At 36.0% G+C, this 16,598-nt stretch overlaps 1 protein-coding gene across 10 annotated transcripts in view; it reads left to right on the top strand.

Annotated features, from left to right (window-relative positions):
- The window catches only part of SDCCAG8 (SHH signaling and ciliogenesis regulator SDCCAG8), a 102,752-nt gene that overhangs the window by 9,798 nt on the left and 76,356 nt on the right, over positions 1–16,598 (top strand). For all 10 annotated transcript variants that reach the window (XR_009629941.2, XR_009629938.2, XR_009629940.2 and 7 more), the window contains exons 6-12: positions 339–461; positions 3,518–3,582; positions 5,371–5,559; positions 6,730–6,868; positions 10,334–10,486; positions 10,837–10,971; positions 14,040–14,156. Coding sequence is in view for 4 of the 10 variants with exons in the window: in XM_060753919.2 (XP_060609902.2) it covers positions 339–461; positions 3,518–3,582; positions 5,371–5,559; positions 6,730–6,868; positions 10,334–10,486; positions 10,837–10,971; positions 14,040–14,156 (921 nt within the window). In the remaining 6 variants the exon portion in view is untranslated. The remainder of the gene's footprint in view (positions 1–338; positions 462–3,517; positions 3,583–5,370; positions 5,560–6,729; positions 6,869–10,333; positions 10,487–10,836; positions 10,972–14,039; positions 14,157–16,598) is intronic.

The raw sequence follows: 16,598 nt of genomic DNA, 5'->3' as shown, positions 1-16,598 counted from the left end.
TGGAAATAGCTGCAAAACAAAAGCAATACTGCGATCAGGAGCTCTCAAACATAATCATCAGTACACTTACCAAAAATGAATGTTACAACATGCCTTTCATGCCTCGTCTTACTCCTTGTAGCTCTACACACCCAATGAAAACTCTTTCTTGGGAGTCATGGAGACTCTTAGGAAATCTCTTGGTTGTGATGCACAGCTGGAGTGCAGATATCCATGCTATTAGCAATGTTTTCCATATAACTTTACATAATATCCCAGTCTGACATATTTGTAATGTAGTAGTTGTGTATGAATGTATAAAGTAAAAACTGAGACAGTTTTTTTTCTTTTCTTTTCAGGCAGCTTCTCAAAATGCTCGTGACATAAGTAGTGCTCATGTTGGTGAAACTGGTATATCATCTCATAAAAACGAGCAAGCTGCAGTAGATGTATTCGAAACGAATAAATGGCAACTTGAGCTGGTCAGTGTCTTCTAAAACGTTTACTGATTCTAGCACTATATGATTGTAGTTATTGTTGTTCCCCATGTTTCCCTGTTTTCTGATGTAAGGTGGGTGATTACTACATACTAAAGCACCTTGACTGTGTGGAATGCCTTCCAAGTTGCTTGACTAGAAAAAAAATGAAATCTTATAAAGCATGATCTTTCCTTGGCAATAGTGTTTCATTCTGCAGTGTGTGTTTTCCCTGCTTTTTAAATTCAGTATTGAAGATTTGATATATTGTATACCATCAATGAATACCGGACCCTATAATCTATATGTGAGAGGGAGAAATTGTCATAACTACCTCTGAGTATTCCTTGACTGCAAAAACCCTATGCAATTTATATTGTTGTTTTAAGTCAACAGGTGATTTAAAGCTCTGCTTCCTCACACACATTTCCCACTTTAATATAAACAGTCCTGAGAACACTATGGTCTTTGAAGGAAGAGAATATAAATCTAGAAAACAAATGAGTGATCTAGATCAAAGCCAGAGCACAATGTCCTCCATCCTATTGATAAAATTTCATTCAATCAATAATAAATTTAGTATCTTTCCAAATTCATGTTTTCTATTTCATTAGATTTTGCTTGAGCGGAAGATTACATGTTAAATCACAAATTTTAAACTTGAGTGTTATGTTTAATCTTTGTTCTGTCTATTTTAATATGTATTTTGTAGAAATATATTTTAATATGTGTATGTTGTAGAATGTTTTGTGGGTTCAAGGAGGTGCCCCCCACAAAACCGGTGGGACTGGATTTCCCCTCCTATCCCGCAGTTTACAAGCAGCTGCCTGCAAACATTCACCTGCTCTTTGTCTCCCTCAATAAAAGCATGCAGTGCTACTCTGCTATCAGTCCAGCCGAGCAGTTCAAAACTTTATTCACAAGTTACTCATGTAGTAGTCAGGAGTCACAGCAAGAGGCTGACAACGAAAGAGAAAGTACACCTCCTAGTATCCTGATTTACAGCAAAACGCTTATCAGCTGTCTTAGTCTGTTAGCCCAGCAAGTGTCTTCCTCTGCCTTTCTGGATACTCACTGAGGCATCATCTATAACTCCATGTGTTTAGATTATAATGTGTTTTTTCATGATTGGGTGTTTTTAGTGATGTTATAACCTGCCTCAAGCCATAAGGAGAGGCGGGTAAGAAATAAAATTGTTGTTGTTGTTGTTGTTGTTGTTATTATTATTATTATTATTATTATTAAATTGTCTGTCTTTAAAAGTGTGGGAGAAGCTTGCTAAGGGAGGTACTATTACTTGTTTACCTTTTGGAGAAATTAACATTTTCTATATTTCTTCAATTCTAAGATGCACTCTTTTTCTATGGGCTTCATCACACTTGTGCATTTTTCCATTTTAAATTCTGTCACTGCCTCTTGCAGAATTCTGGGGCCTGTAGTTTAGGGAAGCCCAGGACTGCTCTGGATGAACAATTTAAAGGCCTCTCCCTAAACTACAAACGACAGAATTCTGCAGGAGGCAGTCACAGCAGTTAAGGTGGATTATCTCTAAAAATGGGAGGCATCTTATGTATTATGTAATTGTATGTATTTTTGTTGGTGGGCATGGTACTGAAATTAGGGGATATCTTACAGTTGAAGAAATATGGTAAATCCATATACATATAGATTTCAGTATGCAAAGACCTGCCCTATACTCAAAAGCATTAAGTTCTGATGAGCTGTGACATCACATTGTGTCCTAAAGTCAGTCTCTTAGATAAAAATGTTTTAGGTAACAGCATCTTCAAGACACAATAGTTTTAAAAGATGCTGGCTAAAGTTTCAACTGTTTTAGTGTACAATATTTATATTTTGAGAAAAATCTTGTATCTCTTAAATTCTGAGCTGCAGTTTCCCCCTGTAAAGAAGTATTAACGCCGTCGTCTGCCACCAAAAATATGTGAAGAAGTATTAATCCCACCAAATTGGGATTACCAAAAACTGTAAGGAGCCTCCGTCAAATACTAATTAAACTGCCACCATAATGTATAGAGACGCTGGTATCAAAGTCTCTGTTTGTCTCTGTTTATGTTGTGAGGTAATTTTTGTAGAGTGGAATGCACCGAACGTAAAATCAATGGAGATGAGGCAGATTTTAAAATAACAAAGAGAACAAGTTTATTGTTGAACAAAGCTTGTGGTTGCAATATAAAGATGTTCAGCTTGGCATATACTTGATGGTTACAATATGGAGAGGTTATGCTTGGCATATACTTGATGGTTACAATATGACTTGGTAGAGATACAATTCAGCCTTGGATGTTACAACTTTTAAACTCTTGCTCTGGTGAAGGTGTCTATTATTCAGTGTTCCCTGCTGTGAATATTCTCACTGTTTGATCCACACTGGACCAAATAATAGAACTCCAGTCTTCCACCGACTGGCAATCATACAAGCCTCTGTTAGTTCTTTTTAACTAAAGAAATCTAACAAAGGTTTACCCTTCAGCTCCCTAGCTGAAGAAATATTCACGAACACTAAACTAACACTATACTTCTTCACTCCTCAGAGTCCCTATCTGACTCTGCTCTCTCTCAGGGTCTCTTCCTCCTGACTGAACTACTCTCTCAGAGTCCTTAACTGACTCTGCTACACTCTCTCAGGGTCTCTTCCTCCTGACTGAAACTTAACTGTCACTTTCAAACCTTTTTCTCTCTAAGCTCCTCCCACCTCCTCTTCTGCCTTGTTTCCATGGCAACATATCTCTCACAGCTGGGCCGCTCCAGCCATAGGCAACCAATGTAAAACACAAATACAGTTTTAAACACATTATAATAAACACTTCTGTACACCCCCATATAAAAAAATTCCAAAAATGTGGTGTGTCTTTGAATCATGGGTGCTTTTATACATGTATGTAAGTTGGTGGTACTGAAATTAGAATCAAAGAATACAGTACAATTACAAATGCTTTAAATGTATGAATTTTTCTAATAAAAATGTAATTCAAGTTAGTGAAGTCATGACCAGACTTTTTGAATTATTTGAATTAAAATAAGTATTCATGTTGTTTTAAAAGGACAAGCTAAAACGTCTGCATCAAGAAAGAACGGAAGCACTTGAAGCTCAGGTTTTGTCTTTAAGGTAAAAGAATAAAAGGGAAGACAGAAAGGGAGAAAAAAAAGAAAGGCATTTATTTCCCTTTCAGATTTCTATGTTATGCATGAATGATTTTTTTTAATCGTGTTTTAATTAATCAGGACAAATCACCACTCATTTTTCCTGAATTATTAAGAAGTATGAAACTTAATCTAGTTATATACATTTTTTTCTCCACCTCCTCACAATGCAACCACCCTTTGGACAGCCTATAATGCAAGCCTGAACACCACAGGCTGAGAGCCTTGTCCTTACCAGGTCGGAAGTTTGCATTGGATGAGCCAGGGACCCACAGTGAAGAAATAAAATGCACACTCTCTGTGTGTGGAGGGGCTTAAACTGAAGCCAGGTCAGAGAGGAGGAGGAAGAGAGAGGGCTCTTTGGGTAACCCCTTCAAGTGAAAGGTGGTGGCAGTATTTCGAGGGCCAGAGAGGGGAGTGCACACATGGCCACAAGGGGGGCAGTGCATGAGATGGAATTGGTTTGCGCATCCCCTTCATCAACTGCCACTGAGGAGAAGGAGGGAGGTAGTGGCAGCTGAGAAGGAGGAAGAGAAGGAAGGAAGCAGAGGAGGAGACCTTCCTTTCCCTCCTCAGCCAGCCCCCAGTTCTTGAAGGAAAATACATGTTTTGCTATTTACAAAAAAAAAAAGTCTTATTTAAAAGAATAACAAAAATTGCTGTGGTTTTTGGGGGGCTGGAGTGGATTAATAGCATTTCAATCATTTCAATTGGGAAATCGGATTTGACACAAGCAAATTGTGTTACGAGCTTGGTCACAGACCAAATTAAACTTGTATATCAAGATATTACTGTGTGTGCTGGCTATTTATTTGATTTCCTGTTTGGTGAATTCTCCCTTTTCTTATTATGATCCCTTTAAATCTTAGCTCAGTTGAAAGTTCATTAGACATCTGTTCTGGTTTCTTTAGACATCTTTTATTTTTCCTTCACAATTGAACTGTTTGAAATTGCTTTTCCAGCATCTTACTTTTTAAATCTTTTTAGTAGTTCTTGCCAAGGGATTGCTGTCACCTTTTTTCTCCTAGGTTTATTGAACACTGAACTCTTAAAGTTTAGAATATCATCTGACTATGCTTGACTTACCTTTTCTGCTGTATAACAACCTTTAGAACAATTGTTCTCCACCTGTGTGTCCCCAGGTGTTTTGGCCTACAACTCCCAGGAATCCCAGCCAATTTAATAGCTGATAGGATTTCTGGGAGTTGAAGGCCAAAACATTTGGGGACTCACAGATTGAGAACCACTGCTTTAGAAGATGTCCTTCTTCCATGACTATGTCTGACTTTCATGTGAGGAACCCATCACTTTCATCCCATTATCCAGGTCATCACTGTTGGTTAGGATTACATCTAAAATACCCTTACTACCTCTTTCACCTGTTGGACAATGAATACATAAAGATATATATGCATTGGTTGTAGTTAATAGTTTTATCTGTCTGTTTTAACTGTATTGTTTGCTCCTTTGATCCATGAGGAGAATTGAATAACAAAAATATATATGATTGTTGTTATAGTTATGATTATTTGTAGTTTATAATTTGCTTGTCCCTCCAAGCTAGCCTGGTCTGAGGTTTGTGTCCACAAGTGTGGCTGAAAACAGTCCGACGAAGAGTCGGAGACGACTGAACGAATGAACAACATAATTTGCTTTATATGTTATTCAGTTTTAATTCTATGTATGCTTATTTAATAACAAAAAAAACCCCATGTTTTTATCCAACCTTGTTTGTTGTAACATTGCTTTCTAGAAAGCAGTTAGCAGAATCACAGAAGAATTGTGAAGAACTAACTGGAAGATTAAGGCATCAAGATATGCTTGTTGCAGCAAGTAGTTCCAATCGGGTTGGTGGCCTTTGCTTAAAATGTGCACAGCATGAAGCTGTTCTTTCCCAGACTCATTCAAATGTCCACATGCAAACCATTGAACGACTAACAAAGTAAGTAGTAAGCTAGTTAGATCTGAATTAATATGATAATTAAGTAATTTGAAATTGTTTAAGTTTGTAAAAATTTGGGCATGATCTACTGTAAATTCTGCACAACCCCCTTTAAGATGAATACAACCTGCATAAAATTGCATTATTCCAGTAACTTCAGGTAGCATTGTGCTTTGGTTGTTCACTTAAGATTTTATAAGGTTATGAATCTATGGCATCATCTTTTTGTACACCTAATGAAATTCTGACAATACTTGTTCTTTTATATGATTTCTAATATATATAATATAATATAATATAATATAATATAAAAAGACTTCTAATAGCATCATCATTATAGGTTCTTCTTGCCTTGCACAGATTCCCAACTTCTCTGGCTATTCAAAAATGAACATTCACAGTCACTACCAACTTCTTAATTTATGACATTTCAAAGGTCCTCATATTAAAATAATGAGTATTCTTGAACCTTGTAGTAGAATCATGGCTGCTATGGAGATTTAATAGAACTTAACGATAAATGTACTTCTTTTAAAATGCTACAGCTTATGTTAAATCTGATAATCCAATATGAAATCAATTTGTTACCATTGGTGTAATAATTTATCTTTGTTTGACTTTGAGTTTGTTTTATCATGTGTTGTGTTGAGGTGCTATCCAACTTAAATGAATGGTGGCATGATACTGCTTGTTTGTTGTGGTTCAGTGATAACATTTATTTATTTATTTATTTATTTATTTACCATATTTATACCCCGCCCTTGTCACCTTGTAAGGGACTCAAGGCAGCTTACATATATAGGCAGCAATTTGATGCCATACGGACATACATAGTAAAATAAACATATACATTAAAACAATAATTAAAAACGTATCAAACCTTAAAACCACTTATTTAGAATCACGTAATCCAATATCACAGCCAGAGGCCATTCCAGGTTGTCATTGCACTAATCCATATTCTCTTATTGCACTGGTAGATTACTAACCAAACACTTGGTCCCACATCCACATCTTTAGCCTTGTAATCAATCTTAAAATCTTATTAAACATTTTGTAATCAATCTTGAAATATTTTAAAATATCAAAATGGATGTTATTCCTGTTTAACTACTTATTTCTTTAGATTATTAATATTAATATTTTGTGCTTCTTTCTTTTCTTTCCCAGAGAGAAAGATGAATTAATAGCAGCCCTTTCTTCACTCAGAATAAATCTAGGTGAAATGCAGCGAAGAGAATGTAGTGCTTATGAACAAGTCAAACAAGCTATACACATGACTGAAGAAGCCAATTTGGAAAGAACTAAGGTAAAGAAAATGTGAAATATATACTTCTGTTTGGGATTCATGCAGCTGGTTTAGACATGGCCTCTATACACTTTTGGGGATCACCCGTGGTGCCGACATTATGTCATGCCTGCACGCTTCCTAGAGCTGACTAATACAGTGTTTTAAAATTACTCCCTAATGGACCATTTTCTTGTCAGTCATTCTCTTCTGTTTTCCCCTTGCTCACTTTTCCACCGGTCACTCCCTACTTTTTTAACCACTAGCTTATATCCTTAATAATTGTTATTAGTGACCCCTAACTTGTCCACATAAGATACAGTAAATATTTGTGCTTAGCAGAGGTACTTATATTAGAGCACAAGGGGTAGGCCAACAACTTATATGAGTATACCTTCCCTCTTCAACATTCTCTGGAGCACTTTCCAATGTCATTTTGTTGTTCAGTCATTTTCATATGTGGGTTTCGGTACTGGAATCAGGAAACATCTTCCATTTATAATTTATATTGTTCTGCAACTTACTTAGACTTCTTCCTTTTTACACATACATTCAAACACAAGATCTGTTTAATAGATATCTCTAGAACAGCCACACAACATTTGTTTTATTAAATAGCACTGTCACCTGTACCTGAATAAAAGAACATCTGTAAATACTACTTATTTTTGCTGTCACAGCTCAGTGTTGTGTTTCCCTGATGTTTGCAGTTAGGCAATTAGTCTTTCATTAACATTGCGGTGTACTTCCCATAGTTTCAGTGCTGTGTGAACAATGTTTACACTGATTTTCTGATTCATGATTTGATTCAGTGGCTTGTTTAAAAGTTCTGTTTCATTGTCTTGATAACTAGTGCCCTCTGCTGTATCATTTGTAAATTACCTCTAATTTCAAAAATGTTTTTACTCTCTATAAAAGACAAATTTACATTATTGAATTAAATGTGGTGTAAAAAGAAGTCTGACGACCACAGTTTTAGGGCTGGAGTGCAAATTGCATTTATTTCTCCTACAACTAGCAGCAGTCTCAGCCATCTGAGCTTTCATTCTTCTGTTGTCAGGGGGAAAAAAAGGATTTGTGACATTTTTAAAAAACTAGCAATTTTAATAGCTGGGTTATTCTTTGATAGATGTGCCACAAGATCCTTTGTTGTTTTCACCAGCTGAAATATGTTAAAGTTTTTAAAAATAAGATTACACAAAAACAAAATGTTATTGGTTAAGGATATATTACATGCCTCCACTTTCCCCCTGAAAACACACTTCCAAAACTATTGTTTACCACCAAACCCTCTAATAACAGCAGAACTGTTCAGGCATTTGAAGCAGAGATTCAAAACTTCTGGGCTTAAAACTGCAATGCCTACCAAAGGAGGAAGAGAAACAAATCAAGGCAACATTAATATCCCGGAACTATTCACTACAAGTCAGACCAAAAGCACAAAATAACAGAACACCTCTAGTTGTCATCTACAATTTCCAGCAAAGACCATTCAAACACATTGTTAATGAGATGCAACCAATTCTGGAGAAGAACAAAACCCTCTCGCAACCTGTGGAAAGCAGGGCTTTATTGGATTAACCTTACTCATTTATGACAGAATAAATGTATGATAATAAAAAGACTGGACCCTGCCGCAAACCCTGATGTCAACTGTGTCTCCATCTCTGCTGTGGAGAAATACTACAGGCCTCAGTATCATTGGACATTTAGTAGTTCTTTCTCCAATGTGACATATGCCATCCCATGCCAACCATGCCCCCATCCCCTGCTTACATTCTACATTGGACATACAGGGCAATTACTATGCAAGAGAATCAATGGACACAAATCTGACATTAAAAATAGCAATACTCCAAATCCAGTTACAGAACACTCCAATCTTCCTGCACTCACAGTAAGGGAATTACATTTTGCAGTCCTCAAAATGGAATTGCAATTAGAGTCAAGGAAGAAAAACAGCTGTAAAGATATCAAGGACCTTATATGATTTAAAACATTAGGATAGGGACCATGATTTGCATCTTTCTACACCCTATTACTGCCTGTCTCATTGTAAATATGTTTTATAGTTGAGGTCTGTTAATATTACTCAGTACTGCATATGAAGAAGTGGGTTATATATACAAAAGCTCATGTTAAACTCAAAGCTAGTATTTAGCTTTAAAAGTGCTGTCACATTTTTTCTTGCTCTCCCTTCTTCCTTTCTATTCTTTTTATGCTGTGTTCCTGTTTTAATTAGAATCACTAGGTCATTGTTCTTCAGTTGTTTGATGAACACCTGCAGAGAAAAGCAGGATTCCTTCAATTTAATATTGTTCGCAAGGCACATTCTTGTAGCTATGGAAAAATTGTATGTGCCAAAACTACTGCTTCTACATATGCAAACATGTGCAATGACAATTGGAATGGCTATGATGTACGATTTTTGGGTCATGTGGTTTTAATATTTATACTCGGATGATGTTAACACTTTGTCTGAATGTTTAAATTTTGTTTCTGTCTTATGTTTAATGGTTTTAATTATTTTAAGTCGTAGTTATTTGTAGTAATTAGTTATTATGATTTCTTTGTTTTACTGTATGTTAGCATTGAATTTTGTCATTAGTATGTTGTAAACTGCCTTGAGTTTTCCCCAGGGTGAGAAAAGTAGTATATAAATACAGTAAATAAATAGATAATAAATACATAGGGGTTAGAAGTTCATTTACATACCTTCTTTGATCATCCTGCTGCAACTGCATAGGAGAAGGGATAATTGTGATCCCCTTTAGTTCTTTTTTGTGGTCTCTGTCATTCACACAAGGAAGTTACCTACATCTATGCAGCACAGTCTTCTAGAAGTATGATAGTCCCCCTTTTTGGTAGTAGCCTCACCCACCTCTTGGTGCCATAACATTGTATATCTTGCCTAAATTCTCTGTTTCTTTTTCTCTTATTAGCATCTTAGGAACCCTTCAGAGTTTGTTTATCAGCTCTTTCTGGTGATTTGTCTTGATTTGTTCTCTTGGGTTTTCAGTCACTGTTTCTCCTTTTTGGTAATGATTTGAATTCTCAATTATCGTGGGGTAGTAAATCAGTCTGTGGACATCCCTTCCCCACTTTGCCCATTGCTATGCTTAGCTAATGTTTAATACAATCAGAATTCTTATAATCTTCATCGAGAAACATTGGTTTTCATTAGTGTTTTCCTAACGGAATGAAATCTTGAAAAACCTGGCAACCAAGTTAGCACTACATTTACCAATGAAGTTGTCCTCCATATCTGCAGGTTTAGCTTTTGCAGAATCTGTAAAATCTTCATTTTCATTGTAGTTTTTTGATGCACATACTGAAAAACCATTAAGGAAAGATTATAGTGTTATCTTTCTGGGTATATAACTCAGGACTGACCTCAATTTTACTGGTGATCTAACTTCATGTGGATGTAACAGTGAATAATTCTTTCTAATCATCAATGTATTATTATCATTACTGTCTCCAAAGGCTCTTGTTCAGTGTGAACAACTTAAAAATGAGATGGAGAGACAAAGAAATCGTCTTGAAAGGGAGTTAGCAATCCAACTAGATAAGAGGGCTCAAGAGCGAGAAACCGTTCGTGAAGAAATGAAGAAAGAAAAAGAAAATTTGTCATCCATGGTATTTTAATATTTTCTATATACAGTTGTTTTCTGTCCTATTCTTTTTAAAGCATTCAACTTTTGCATCTTTCTTTAGCTCTCTGTGAAGCATCTTCCATATTTAACTATTTTAAGAGCTAGCTACCTGTCCTGTGGTCTAAAACAGCATATTTCTTTTTATCAGAGTGAATGCAGTGCCATCATAACTCTTATTTGAGGCTTCCTCTTCTTTTCTAAATCAAAACTTCCATTTAGTAAGAGAGCTTTGCCTTTTAAGGGTCTGAAAGCAGAATACATTTTGGGAAGTTAATTACCTCGAGTTTTTCCCCTGTTTGCTTCCTTATTAATTGTGCTTTCGCTTTGTTTAAGGTGTTGTCTTTATCTCAGAATGTGGCTGGTCTGGAAGTTCAGATTGACAAGGTTACCAGGGAGAAGATATCCTTAGCAAGTCAACTGGAGGATGCTCAGAATCAAAATGCTTCTCATGATATTGAGATTAATAAGGTAGAAGCACTTCTTGAAAATACAAAATAGTCCATTTTCAGTAGACATGAAAACATGATAGCTTTGTCATTGTTTTATGTCTTAATAATCTATACTTCAGTGAATTAAAGAGTAATGAATGGCCCTTTCCCTACTTTATTTGTACTTTGCATTTTATTTTTAAATGTTTACTTTTGAAGAGGGATTATCTTGAAATGAAGGTATAAAGCATTTTAAATAAAAATAGCATTACCTTTCTGTGGTGGTTGGATGTGTTTCCAGTGAGTCTAGAAGCTATGTTGATAGTAGCAGGGTTGCTGTTAGGGTTTCTCATGACAGAGAGGCTTTTACTGAGGAGCCAGACTAAATGTAGCAAATAGCTACTGGGAATTTGACACTAGTGGAGGATCTCAATAGCACCCTAGCAGCCACTTCTCAGTACTGTGCAAACGTAAGCCCTTTTTGAGTGTCTGCGAAAACCCTATGATGAGACCATGATGAGACCAAAATGAAACAAGAAGATGACATTCACTGGTGAGAAGGCACTCAGTCATTCTAAAAACAATATTTATCTGTTGACATGCTCAGAAGTCAAATGAAAATTCAAAGCTGTACGACACATAGGAATACGGAAAATAGGAAGTTACACATGTATCAGTGAAAGTTACACATAGCAATATATATTTATTACTATATGTAGATGAGTTAACTACAATGAACAGAATGACATATTTTGAGTCAAAAAGTTACCAAGTGTTGTGCTCAGGGAATGAAAACCTAGGGGAAAATGTGGCATTAATAATGAAATGTAGCAGACACAGTCAAAGAATGCAATGCCAGATAAAACCTAGAAAAGTTTGCTGAAATTGCTTAGTTTACCCAACTTTTAAAATAATAGGAGCTATCTCCAGTGTTCACTCTGGCAACTTTAGTGTGCATGCATGAACTCCCTCTTTCATTCTTATTTATTTATTTATTTATTTATTTCATATGCTTCTATCCCGCCCTTCTCCCCACAAGGGGACTCAGGGCGGCCTCACACAGGCATCAGCGATGCTTACAACGTATATATCATAAGAATGGCAGTTAAAACAGTAAAAACATTTTTAAAAATTGTACAAATTGTCCAATAAATTCATTTAACAATAATCCTAACATTCCAGTAGAAACCAAAAATCAAGCCGGGAAATCCAATATCGCAAACCCCAAATTCCTTTCCTATTGTCATTACCTAGTCAAATGCCTGGCCCCAGAGCCAGATCTTCAGTTGTCTTCTAAAGGACAGGAGGGAGGTGGCCAACCTGATATCCTTAGGGAGGGAGTTCCACAGACGGGGGGCCACTGCCAAGAAGGCCCTGTCTCTTGTCCCCACCAACCACATTTGCAAGAGTAGTGGGATCAAAAGCAGAGCCTCTCCTGACAATCTTAAGCTTTATGATGGTTCATAGCTTCGTGATGGTACATATTCTTATGCTTAGAATAAATCAGACTGAATAAGTAAGAAGTCACCTGTTCTGTCTATACTGAAAAATAGTGAATTCTAGTACAGGTTGAGCATCCCAAAATTCAAATTATTCCAAAATTATGAAATGGGAGGCTGAGATAGTGACTCCTTTTCTTTCAGATAGTCACTTTGTTTCATGTATAAATGTATTTAAAATATTGTGTATAAAATTGCATTAAGGCTATATATGTAACATGTATAGAATCATAGAATCAGGGAGTTGGAAGAGACCTTGTGTGCCATCCAGTCCAACCCCTGCCAAGTGGCAGGAAAATTGCATTCAAAGCACCCTTGACAGATGGCCATCCAGCCTCTGCTTAAAAGCCTCCAAAGATGGAGCCTCCATGTATAAATATGTGAGGCAGAGAGTTCCACTGCTGAACAGCTCTCACAGTAAGGAAGTTCTTCCTAATCTTCAGGTGGAATCACCTTTCCTGTAGTTTGAAGCCATTGTTCCACGTCTTCTCCAGGGCAGCCAAAAACAAACTGGCTCCCTCCTCCCTATGACTTCACCTCACATATTTATACATGATCATCATGTCTCCTCTCAGCATTCTCTTCCGCAGGCTAAATATGCCCAGCTCTTTAAGCTGCTCCTCATAGGGCTTGTTCTTCAGACCCCTGATCATTTTTGTTGGCTTCCTCTGGACACATTCCAGATTGTCAACATCTCCCTTAAATTGCGGTGCATAAATAATTTTTATGTTTAGAATTAGGTCCCATCTCCAAGATAGCTTCTGTGTGTATTTGGGGGGGGGGGGGGAGATCCAATTATTATTATTATTATTATTATTATTAAACTTTATTTGTACCCCGCTAGCATCTCCCAAAGGACTCGATGCGGCTTACAAAGGCCAAGGCCTCAACACAACAGCAGTAAACAACAACAATACAAAAGAGAGCAAATTAAAAACATAAGCAAATACAGATATATCAAATTCTGGAAAAAATTCCAAAACTCCAAACTTTTTGGTCCCCAGCATTTTGAATAAGGGATTCTCAAACTGTAATGGCTGTTACAGGCAGAAGCCAAACTATTTACTCATACAACTTGTTAGAAAAATCAAGTTACTTTCCAGCTCTGGGGCAAAACATAGGAGAAAGCAACAGCTAAGAAGGCAATCGGTGCCTGTAAACAATTTCAAACGGGAGAAGTAATTTGAATAAGAAATGTGGGTTCTTATAGTCTGGAGCACTGTGACTACTCTGAAAATCTGGGTGTAAAAAATACAGCACTACAATTTGAAAGCAAGCATGGTGCAGTGGTTTGGGTATTAGATTAAAAGACTGGGAGATCAGGATTGAAATCACTTATTGGACAATGGAAGCCCAGTTCCCATGGACAAGTCACACACTCTCTCAGACACAAAGGTTCCCCTTCATTTAAAAAATCTACCAACAAAACTATTATTAGAGATTGTTCTTAGGGGCTCCATAAATCAGAAATGGCTCAAAAGTACAAAACCAAAAAAGTAAACATGTATCTATAGAAGATAGCCACTAGAGGTCATCAAAATCCCTCCTTCTAAATAAATATTGTCTATGATTCCTGAAATGGCAGGCTCTTGTGTATTCAATCTAACAGGTGTGTGGTGAAATACGTTACCAATTGAATCAGACCAAAATGAAGAAGGAAGAGGTAGAAAAAGAACACAGAGAATTTAGAACCAAAACTATGAGAGAACTTGAAATTAAAGACCAGGTAAGCGAGAACACTGTAATCAACTGTCATTAAACATTTTAGTGTTTTCCTTCTTCCAATTGTGACAAGAACTGTTTTCAGTTCAAAATGAAAAGAATGAATGTCAAGCAACTTATTACTTTATTATTAATTTTATTAATTTATTAATAAAATATTTTATTTTTCAGAGTTGCTGTTATTACTAGAAAAACATATAAATTACTATATAATATCTAATATTGCATGTCATGCATAAAATATATTGTGGGTTAATGTGTAATATACATATGTTACTTTTTTGTGTTTATTATGAGAAAAATGAAGGGCATATTAAGCACTAAGTAGAGTACTGTGTTTATAAACAGTAGAGTACTTTATTTATAAACATGGAAGGCTGTCTATTCCTTTAAAAGGTTATTTAAAAACATAACATTAAGAATTCATGAATTAACACGTGATGCTATTGCTTATAATTTGGAAGTGTCATATAGACATAGACATTTCTCTGTGACTACTGAGTAAAAGTCACTATGTTAATCAGCATTTCATATTGAAAAAAATCAAAGCAGAGTTAGGAAAGAGATGAAATGAATTTTTGAACTGAATCCTATGAAGATTGTTTACATTTTGCCTGTTTACTTGTTTCATTTTGCTTGTTCAGATTTGCACAGGCCATGCTGCACAACTGTATAGTAAAACATGTTTTTATTTGAAGGAAACAAACTTTTTGTGATATTTATACTGTTGTGAACTATTGTAGTTGTATAAATTAGTGTTAGACAAAATATTAACCTTAATATGTTTTATGGAGTGTATGGAGGAACTGCTGCAAAGATATTCCCCTTAAGGCCCTAAATATTTAACATGGATTATGGTATCTAGTTCTGTCTATTCCTTAATGAAAAATAATTCCACTTTCATGGGACAGGCCACTTCATTTTCCTGGATATTCCTCATCTTTGCATTGCATCCATTCTATTCTACAGAATCCCCTGCATAGCTTTTGAGGGAGAATTTAAGAGAAGCGGGGAGTTAATGAAAATAGTGTTCCAAACCCCTGGAGTTCAGAAGTTCTTGCTACCTAGGCTATGCTGTGGCAAACCCACTTTTTCCGAAGCCCTGATAAGACTTGCTATTACAGCTATAAAAATGTACTGCTACACAGTATGCTGAGAAATATGGACAAAATTACTTTGAAAGACCAATAAATATTTGTATGAACTTTTATGGTTGAGGGCAGAGTTATATAATAATAATAATAATAATAATAATAATAAACAACTTTATTTATAACCCGCCCTATCTCCCCTTGGGACTCAGGGGGGTTTCCAAACAAAAGTGGCAAACATTCAATGCCATAATAATGAAACAAACACACCAAATCGATACAATACATAAAACAACTTTAGTAAAAACTTATAAAGAGTTCTTCCTCTTTTGTTAAATCAGATGTTTTATTGCTGGAAATTGGGGTTTGGCTAGCTTTGAAAATTGCCAGGATGTTTTGTTCAAAGCATGTCTATGTCTTCAGATACCTCTCTGTTTTGTGTGCTGAAAGCAGTGCACAGCAAAGTGAGAATGTTCTCCTTCTATTTATAGCTATTTTAAGACAAGTAGAGTTTATCTTTTACTTGGAGAACACCTTTATCTGTGTGCCAGAAATGAATTTGCTGTGCAGAAACATTTCTGGAATTTGAGTCTGAGGATAGTAATGATTACAGAAGTGGTTCATAATTCATTGTAAAGCACATATTTTCGGTGCAAAAGGGCTCAAAATGTTCTACATATGAAGCCCAGAAAAATCACTGTCAGTTGGTTTAAATGGCTCGCAGCCATCTAATGTTGTCCTGATGTGTTGAATACGAACTCCCGTCATTCCCAAGTAACATCGCCAGTACAGTACAGTCTAAGATTAGGCTTGGTGTATTTAATCAATTTGGATAAGGTTTTCGTGTAATAGTGTGAGGATGAACATTACCAAGCAGTTTTCTCCATATCCTCATGCCGATTCCATTGAAATATCAAGGCTTGACAATGTCCTAGCCACTTTATTTGGAACTGATGGTATCAAGGTCAGAGAAAATAGAAGAAATTTTACTCTCCAAGTGCCTTGGAAATTTATCATAACAGAGCTCAGAATTCCAGTACATAATTTTTGGGCAAAGGTGGAAAAAGTTTCCAAGGGCTGTACCTGGCCCTTATACCTCTCTAGCCTTTTAAAAAATGGCTGGAAAATGCCCTCAATATTGGGGAGGACTATTTTCAAGCCCCAGAAGATGCAAAAGGTGAAATAGTGTTAACATTTATTTATTTAAAACTTTTATATCCTCATCTTCTCTACCTCCGTAGAGGGACTCAGACCAGCTAACAGCAGGTATTCAATGCTCACAAACAAACCTTTAAAACATAATATATAAACAATAAGTTAAAAATACACATCAGATAAAAAACATAATAAAGTAT

The sequence above is a fragment of the Anolis sagrei genome, chromosome 1 (genome assembly GCF_037176765.1).
Source record: "Anolis sagrei isolate rAnoSag1 chromosome 1, rAnoSag1.mat, whole genome shotgun sequence".
NCBI classification, from domain to species: Eukaryota; Metazoa; Chordata; class Lepidosauria; order Squamata; family Dactyloidae; genus Anolis; species Anolis sagrei.
Note: the sequence above shows the minus strand (reverse complement) of the source record. Positions and strands in the feature narration are given on the sequence as shown.